This window comes from Rhinolophus sinicus, chromosome 14 (genome assembly GCF_057876585.1).
Source record: "Rhinolophus sinicus isolate RSI-liver-muscle chromosome 14, RSI-T2T, whole genome shotgun sequence".
In the NCBI taxonomy this organism is placed as follows: Eukaryota; Metazoa; Chordata; class Mammalia; order Chiroptera; family Rhinolophidae; genus Rhinolophus; species Rhinolophus sinicus.
In genome coordinates, this window is record NC_142514.1 from 108,211,081 (window position 1) to 108,220,129 (window position 9,049).

At 35.1% G+C, this 9,049-nt stretch overlaps 1 protein-coding gene across 1 annotated transcript; it reads right to left on the bottom strand.

The window, feature by feature from the left end:
- Positions 1-497: 497 nt before the first annotated feature.
- On the bottom strand, positions 498-9,032 carry TEX12 (testis expressed 12). The gene is made up of 4 exons (XM_088791457.1): positions 4,360-9,032; positions 3,508-3,619; positions 3,359-3,410; positions 498-1,244 (listed from the first exon to the last, which is right to left on the bottom strand). Exons 1-4 carry the CDS (start codon positions 4,420-4,422, stop codon positions 1,100-1,102), a joined length of 372 nt encoding a protein of 123 aa, XP_088647583.1. The 5' UTR covers positions 4,423-9,032; the 3' UTR covers positions 498-1,099.
- Between the last annotated feature and the right edge of the window lie 17 nt (positions 9,033-9,049).

The following is a 9,049-nucleotide window of genomic DNA, read 5'->3' on the forward strand; positions in this document are numbered from 1 at the left end:
TGAGATTTAACATTTAGAAGGCAGCAAGGCAAACATGCTGTCCACCTAACGAATACAAAATTCCTTGTAGTACTGTTTGTAAATATGTCCAAATTTGTAATTGCTTATATTGGCAAAATATACATATAATAGATTGAATTACCTATATGGTTAAAAAATGGGTGCTGTGATTTTTAAAAATCTGATTAACAGTTCTCACACATAATTATATAACATATTGAAATTTTTCAATAAAATAATAGTACCGTTCATCAAAGGGAGGATGTTATTTTTAGCTAGATAAGTATTAGATATCCACTAGTCCAAATTCAATTTCTGAACTATAATAGGATTGAAATGACTTACCAAGGTCGCCTTGTTGTTTAGCTAATCTCATTACTTCTGGACTGCTAATATTTATCCCATACCACAAGCTGGTAAGGCTTATGAGTACAATTCATTAACTGAAACATTGATATGGTTATATAAAAAAAGCAAACTCATACAAGGTTCTCGTTAGTAAATTCTGTTTTTTATTTTACCACTTTTATCGTAAGAAAATAATTTTACATGAAGAACTTTTATTAGCCATGTATAATAGTGAAAATAATCAAATAGTAATACTAAATAGCAACAGCACAGTTATAATTTATTACATATTCAGAAACTAGACAAATCACCTTTAAGTGTTAATGTTTTAATACCATGAAAAACATTTTTAAATGATCTCCAAAGCTATCAGCTATTTAAACAAAACATTCTAAAAGAAAAAGTGCAATATTGTTAAACATTATCAAATTAACTCATTGAACTCTCTTTTAGAAGTTGAAGAAAGGCTAGATTTAGGGGGAAAAAAGAAAGGAATCCATATATAACTTAAGTAATACACTTTTATGAAATCTGCCAAATAGTTGACCCTCAAAAGAAAAGCTACAAACTTCATTTTATCATCCAGTTTAAAGCCCCTTTTAAATCTAGAAAAGAAATTCAAGGAGTTTCCCCTTCTTATGTTTAAGGTACACGTTTTCTTTAACAACTAGAAAACTCTCAGAGCATAAATGTCATTCTTTCACTACAACAATAAAGGGTTAAATTCTCAGCTTATTTAAAGTATACAATCTTATCTGTGCAATGTGTTTGCAATCACTGTAAACCTCTGTCTCAGGAGCTCTCTTTTTTGTATTAGAAAGTTTTCAATAGTATTGGCTTCTTTGAAGAGTCCATCTATCTCGTCAATATAAGATGCATCTACTGCTGCTCTCTCACTAGTGGGGGGAAAAGTTTTACATTAAACTAAATAGCTGTAACACAACTATAAATAGTCTAAACACACTATCATAGTGATGTTCTTTATTATGCTATGTTTGTTAGCTATTTCATTTAAATAGCTTTGTACATCGGAAAGCTTCAGAAATTTCCACTCTTCAGCAAAAGTTAAATTAATTCTACAAATATTTTTGATTATTCAAAATCTCCTGACACCAGAGACTATGTATTATATAGATTATAATTCTAATATTAAACTATATACATAGTCATGCTTCACTTAATGAAGGGGATATGTTTGGAGAAATGTGTCATCAGGCAATTTTGTCATTGTGTGAACATCACAGAGTGCACTTACACAAACCTAGATGGTACAGCCTACTACACACCTAGGCTATAGTGTATAGTCTATAGCGCCTAGGCTATAAACCTGTACAGCATATTACTGTCCTGAAAACTGTAGGCAATTATAACAAAAAGGTAAGTATTTATTTATCTAAACAGAGAAATGGTAAAGAACAGCATAAAATATTAGAAAATAGTATACCTGTATAGAGCACTTACTATGAATGGAGCTTACAAGGCTGGAAGTTGTTCTGGGTGAGTCACTGAGTGGTGAGTGAAAATGAAGGCCTAGGACATTACTATACACTGCTGTAGGCTTTATAAACACTGCTCCACAGCCCTCCCCCTGCTTCCTCTGATAGTGTCAGAAATAGAACCTTGAAGCTGTCAATGCTGCTCCATGAATAGTAATGTGGGCTAGATAGAAACTGGCTGGGTAAGGTGTAAATCACTGTAACAGTGACTGTCAGGAGGAAGTGAAAGGTGGCCTGAGGCTCAGTAGGAATTAGAAATCAAGATGGAGAGAAAAAGGAAAATACGGGCTTGTCATGGCAATGTGGTTTGCCTATTGCATGTTGGAGCGGTAGTCATATTAAGGAACTTTGTATATATTTAATTTAAAAAAAAAAAGAGTGTATTAAACATGGAGAGGGTATAGAACTGAGGACTCAATATTTTGACTTTGGAAATTTGTTTTTGGTTCCATTGACTTTATCGGGCACAAAGAGCTCTCTCTGAGAGCCCTGAATTGATGGAAGAAATACAACTTTGCTTTACATCATTACAACCTGAAAATATTTCCAAAGTAGAGAAACAGGCTTGCTCCACACTACCAAAAAAAAGATTTTACTAACATTGCAGTGGAACTTAATACTTGTTAAGGTAGCGCCTGCAGAACTGTGTCCTTGTACCAGATATGAGGTCCTCAACAAAGAATTCTGAAGGCCATCAACCTAGACCTGGTAGGGCCATAGCACCCTATGAATATGTAGAGAACAGGCTTCACTGTGCTGAAACAGATCAGTGGCTGACTGATTGGGATGTAATTAGTGCACTGAAAATTGAGGGGCCCTGGGTACAAGAGAATCTACTGCCAAGCCCCACAGTTACTGCTCCCATCAGAGAAAAAAATTCCTTCGGAACTACAAATCCCTCCATTTCTTACAGGAAATTCAGCTCCATAATAATCCTGTGGGACCACCGTCGTATCTATGGTCTGTTGCTGACTGAAACATTGTTATGTGGTGCATGACTATACATTATTTTAACAGCCACACAAACCATTATTCAAATAGAATGATTGTCTAGTACTTTAAAAAAGCACCTTATAAAACATGATAACGTTAGGACAATAAAATATTTAAATTCAGCCTTCAAATATATGCAGATAATATTTAAATATTTCACAAATATATTTGTTTTATCTTTAATATCACTCTATTATTAACTTCACCAGATGGTACTGTTCTCAAAGAGGTCTTTTTTCATAAAATTTTAAATGTTATATCATCTAATTAGAGACTAAAATATGTCCAGCCTAGTATTAGTTTTGGTAATAGCAAAACAAAGGATGTTTAGTGGAAAAGTTGGAGTTATTCTTTGAGAATAACCAACTAATCTATTTTAAGAAATTGAGGTAGAATAAACAATTCCAAAATTATAATTACTGGATAGGTTCCACAGCCACTGAACTAAAATTACCATTATGGAATTTCCAGAAGAAAATTTCTAAGATGAAGACTCAAGAGAATATACTATAAGTACTTGCCTTAAGATCTTTGCATATGTAGACAACATTAGATTAATTTCCTTGCTCATATCTATTAAAAAAATCAGAGTTAAGTTGTGAAATATAACAAAACTTCTGTATTAGAAAATAAATTTATAGAAATATAAGCAAGCATTTTTATACATCACCATTCAAATCTCTTTCCAGGGCTTCATCTTTATAAAATAGTCCAGAGCTTTCAGAGAAAGAGGAATCTGATTTTCCAAGAGAGGATAATTGTGGACTATCTGGCATTTGAGGCTAATACAAGAAAGTAAAGAAAACAGGTAAACAGTCAACATGATCCTTACGGCATATCCATTCTGTTAAAAAAAAGAAAAAAGCAAACATGCTAGACATTTTGTTCTTGTGTCCTAATTAGTCATTTGAAATTTTATTACCAAGGAAACTTTTAGTCCCAACAAGCATCTTGTTCAATATACTAAATTTTATTCTAATTTTTTATTAGACTTTGAATATGGTATGAACCCCCGATAAGAAAGTTTCATGTATCTTGAACCAGTAGATACTTCCATAGAAATATAGCAAAACTCTCATTTAGACAATAGCCAAATGCTTGAAAAATTCTGCAAGATAACATAATCTTTAAGTGAGCAAGTAATGTCCCAACATGCAAACAGACCAATTGGTGAGGGTAGTAGTGAAGAAGGGCAGGATACAGTGTTCTTTAAAAAACCAGCAACTCCAGTACCTAGGTATCCTATTTATATCAAAATAATTAAAGTCCTAGATATCATAAAGGCATGAACCCATTTCTGTCTCTAGATCACAATTTACAACAAAGAAATCTCCCAAATCTTTCTTGGAGGCTTTCTCATATGCCTACTGAAAAATATGCTGGAGTTAACATAGCTCCTTCTGGGCCCATCCCAGCTCTGGGAATATGAACACTTCAATTCCATTTATCAATAAAACTTTCTTAAATGGAAGAAGTTTGACAAGTATATAACAGATTAAGCCTCTAGGAACATAGAGATTACCTCCAACTCTCTTGATCTCTTGCAATTTCTAGTATCAGGTTTCATAAGGTGATTTGCCATCATATTCTGGAGGCAAGTGCTGCAAAATTTAGAGCAATGCCAAATTTAAGTAAAAACTCCATGCTATAAATCTCTTAAATCCTTTCCTTTCCACTCCTACTGCCAGTTTAATTCAGGCTTTCATTAGCTGTCACTGACCTACTACTCCATTTCATCCTCTCAATTGCTATTTGGATAGCCTTTCAAAACTATAATTACTGCATTCCCTTAATTCAAATTTTTTCCCTTTTACACTGTTCCAGAATAAGTTCATCTATGCAAAGTCCTGCATCACCTGGGGCCAACCTACTATCCCTGTGATTTTCATCTATTTCCTCTACATACAGTCGGCCAAATTAGTCTCTGGTACTTCTGCCTTGTTTCAGGATTCATTTAAGATTCTTCTACCTTCATAATATCGTAATGTTGAAATCGACCTTGATAGTTCATCTAAGCCAATTTCATACTTTACAGACATGAAAACGGGGAGAAATATTTGACCAAGTACAAACAAGTAAAACTGGGCCAGATTCGAACCAAGATTGTGTCTATCCTGATGTTATCTCCACTGTCCTATCTTACATTCATATAGCATCAAATTTTACTTTTAAATTACTTTCCCAAAATCCTAAAGGTAATTTACCTAGGAGTCTGAAAGATTAAGTTTAAACTTACAGAAAACATATTGAAACCTAGAATGGTAGTCTCTACATCTTAAAAGACAAGGAGCCCTGTCTACACTCAAGTTACCAGTTTACTTAGCTTGTTTTTTTCAGAAACTATGCTAACCTGGATAATTGTTATGAATCTGTCTTAGTCACATATAATATTCGCATATATATATGCGTATATATATATATATACACATATATATATGTATATATATATGACAGAAAGACAGCAACAATAATAAAGATGTTTGTTTACTAAAGTCTGTATAATGCTTCTACATTCCTGTCAGTACCTTTCTAGTAGTGTATCAGTTTAAGGGCCATAATAGTAATATGTAGAAAACACTACACATGTACTGTGCTCTCTTTGCCTTGGGAATTTTGAAAATGTTTCAGAGAAGCCAGCATGACAGTTGTTCTCCTCGTCCTCCTCTCCTCTCTCAAAATAACTGCATGAGCACATATCAAATGAAAACTTTTAAAATTAGTTGTTTCTGTAAAAAATAAATTAATTTCTCCGTCACAACTTAGGGACTCAGATGAATCATGATCAAGAGATTGGGCGTTGTCCTGTGACAAACACCACTCACAGCCACTGACCCCAGCTATGCAATCTAAGGCTTTGGAGATTTAGTCATTACCAAGCACTACGCCTTTGCCTTATACAACTGTTTTTCTTCTAGTCTTCTTTTTCTCCTCAACACCGCCTCAGTCCCGGCCATTTTACCTATCTTGTTTCTCACTTCCGCCTCCCTCTCCTTTCCTCCCTACTTGTGATTCAGTCCCCCTAGAAACCCTGAGAGGAAGCGTCCATCCTCTTTCACTGCCTTCTTTCACACTCTCACAGGTGGACATCCCTCCAGCCCAAACCCAAGACCAGTTTACTACAGGTCGGCGTTGTCAGGACCTTCCTCTTCAGCGAAAGCGCGGGAATGAAGAGGCCGAGTGAGCACAACTGCGCAGACTCCGTGTGGGACGGCGTGTGGCGTCAGGGCGTTCAGCGCACACTAATCACGTAATGCGTCTGCGCAGCCTCAGGGAGCCCGGAGACGGCGTGGTCGGGTGCGGGGCACTCACCAGCTGCCAGGAAAAGCGGCTCTCTTCCGCTTCTTTCTCATCTTCCCTTCGACTTGAAATCTGTGTAAAACAAAAATCTCTCCCCTCCACCCAGTGTGTGTTTGGGGAAGAAGGGAAAAATCTGAGATTGGTCTCTCCAGAAAGAAGGTGGAAGAATTGCCAGAGCAAGGCCAAACTGTGTCCCAGCCGCTTGGAATCTCAGTAAAGGAACACAAAATAGTACACCCACCGCCACTTTTCAAGTAAAGTTACATCTTATTCCAGATGGTTTGTGTGAAGGAAGAGTTTATACCTGAGTTCCCCTGGCCTGCAAGCAAGATTTCTAGATGAGAGCCTCCATTCCTTAACCTCTTTTTCTTTGTTGCAACCAAACTTTCAGAAACACACCCTTTTAGAAAATTACTTTCTTGATGTGTCAATAAGTTTAGTCTTCATTGGCAGCCTTAGACTTAATTGACAGCTTTCAAAAAATATTTCGTAACATTCATGACCCACATACTTGAAGCTAGCCTCATTGGGTGCTTTATAATGTTCTGACTTTGACCTGCAATTTCAAAGATACACATTCTAAACTAATGCCTAGTTAGCTAATGTGGAAGAAAAAAAGAATATCAGCTCATAAAACAAAGGTCAATGACACCTCCCATAAATTCCAAGTACACGATCTTATTTATACCTGTCAAAATTTGATAGAGACTGTAACCTAGACTGGAATAGGGAGCTCTCACACCCTGTGTCCTTTAAAAGCCCTACAGCTAGAACTCTATAACTGCTCTACGGTCGTTTGTGAAAGCCCCTCTTCTTAATTTCCTCCCTGTAAAGTACCTCCTCCATCTTTATCCAGTGTGAAGCTCCACGTGGCTCACCAGGGCTACAAGTTTTGGGTTGCAATCCTTTCTTTTTTCTGAATAAATCCTTTTTGGTGATGGACTACCTACTGGACTTTTGTTTATGGTTAACACACCTTAGCAAATTATATTTAACATATAAAATTTAATGTTTTCTCCCTTTGGCTTATTTAAATGTCAGTTTTCATAAAGACTTGTAAGTATTGTGTGTGTATGTTTATTTATTGGCTGTTTGTGAAAAAACCAATTGTTTTAAATAAGTTTCTAAGAAACAGGTACTCATTTTGTTTGCCTTGATTTGCTAATATTGTGAACTATCAGTCACTTAATAAAATGAGGCTAGATAATTGTGGTGTAGTTATTGAGAAGTTAGTGAGAGACTTTAAAGAATCTCAATCATTGTCTGAGGACTGATAACAATCTGTTGAGATTTTCCCCACCTATGGTAAAATGCGGGGAAAAGTAATGAAAATTTCGTAAAGCCAGGGTATTTACTTTTAAAGATTCAGTTATGCTGATACTATGTCCTTACCAAATTTTTGGTGTTAAAGTGTCCTTTCATGAAATAAAAATATAAAGAATTTTTAGATTTTCAATGTCCTTTCCTTACTTAGTAAAATATAAAGTTGTCTACTCTGTTTATCTTTTCTTCATTATTATCATTATTGTTATAATTATTTTTATGATCCATTAAATCCAAAAGTGTGAGAAATACTGATCTAATTTCCTCTCTCAGCCTTCACATTGTATGATCTCTAAATAGGTAGTTATTTAGTTCTTAAAATATTTCCAGGAAAAATGATTCCACCTAATCATAAATGTTTATAGCAGATTAAGAGAATACCATGGACATTTTATCCTATTTTTCAAATAGTATCTCCATTGTATAAACTAAATGAGTAAGAATAAGTGAGAACGTGTGGAGGGTTGTAGTTGTCTAGTGCTTTGAAATATTCAAAGGGCTATTATCATCTCATTAAATCTTTACAAATAACCCTATGAAGTAGGCAGGACATGGAGACATTTGGGTTACTCTATATCAAAGAAAAAAATGTTTGTCCCAAAACTAAGAAATGGGTTAAATTATGCATTCTACATCTTTATAGCTGGAGAAAAATAATTGGCAATAGGCCATTTAACATTAACCTCTTTGGTGCTTTGCTACTGATCACTGTTTGACTCTACTTCATGCTTTCATGTTAATTGGCCCAATTGGACACTACAATTGGAGGATGGAAACTTGTTATTTCAGTTTCAATCGTGTGTCTATTCTTATCATATACTTCTTAAATGTGCTTTTTTTTTCTTCTGATAGCTACCACACCAAGCACCTCTGACCATCTTGCCACAGACTTCCTTTGTAATCACTACTGTGGACATGATGTTTTTATGACCTTATGAAATAAAAACACTATCTTGTTAAAAACAAAGCAAAAGAAATTACAACTAGCTGTTTATATAAGCATTGTGTTTCCTAACCCTAGAACCCCTCTATTTCCATACAGTCTCTGTACCAGCAAAACAAACAAACAAACAAATAAACAAAAAGTCACTTTGCTAATTCCCTTGCTAGAAAGACAATACAATGTAGCACACATTCAAGAGAAAATTGTCTAAGAAACTTTGTTTCTGCTAATTATTTTCAAGGCTGTGATATTTATACTCTGCTTTTCAAAAGTTACATTTTAGGTGCTATCATTGCATTATAGGAATTATTCTACTAGGGCTAATTATTCAGCACTGTTAGCTAAGAAAGTTTTGTGCTGAAATGGGAGTAGAAAGTCTCAAACAGATTAATGTGAGAAAGATGCTTCTAATTAACCAAGCAGGTGCTTTTTAAAAAATTGGTTGGATGTACTTTTGAAATAGGTACAAACTTTGGATTGTCAGAACTCCAACTTTTACAGAGAAATTATTTCGTTAAAATAGCGATTTTGCGTTAAAGAATTATCCATATTCTCTGACAATTTAAGTCCTATTGCCCTAAGAAAGAGCCCACATTTGAAGGCGGGTCCAAGGCGTGCCAGAAGTCTCCTCCCTCCAACCTTCTTCCTC

Bases quoted from the DNA above. Each gene is read 5' to 3' on its own strand.
- TEX12 (XM_088791457.1), bottom strand. From the start codon at position 4,422: ATGATGGCAAATCACCTTATGAAACCTGATACTAGAAATTGCAAGAGA. The intron at 3,620-4,359 runs GTAATCTCTATG...TTCTTGTATTAG, and splicing joins AGAGATCAAGAGAGTTGGAG to CCTCAAATGCCAGATAGTCC. The intron at 3,411-3,507 runs GTGATGTATAAA...TTTTTTTAATAG, and splicing joins CCTGGAAAGAGATTTGAATG to ATATGAGCAAGGAAATTAAT.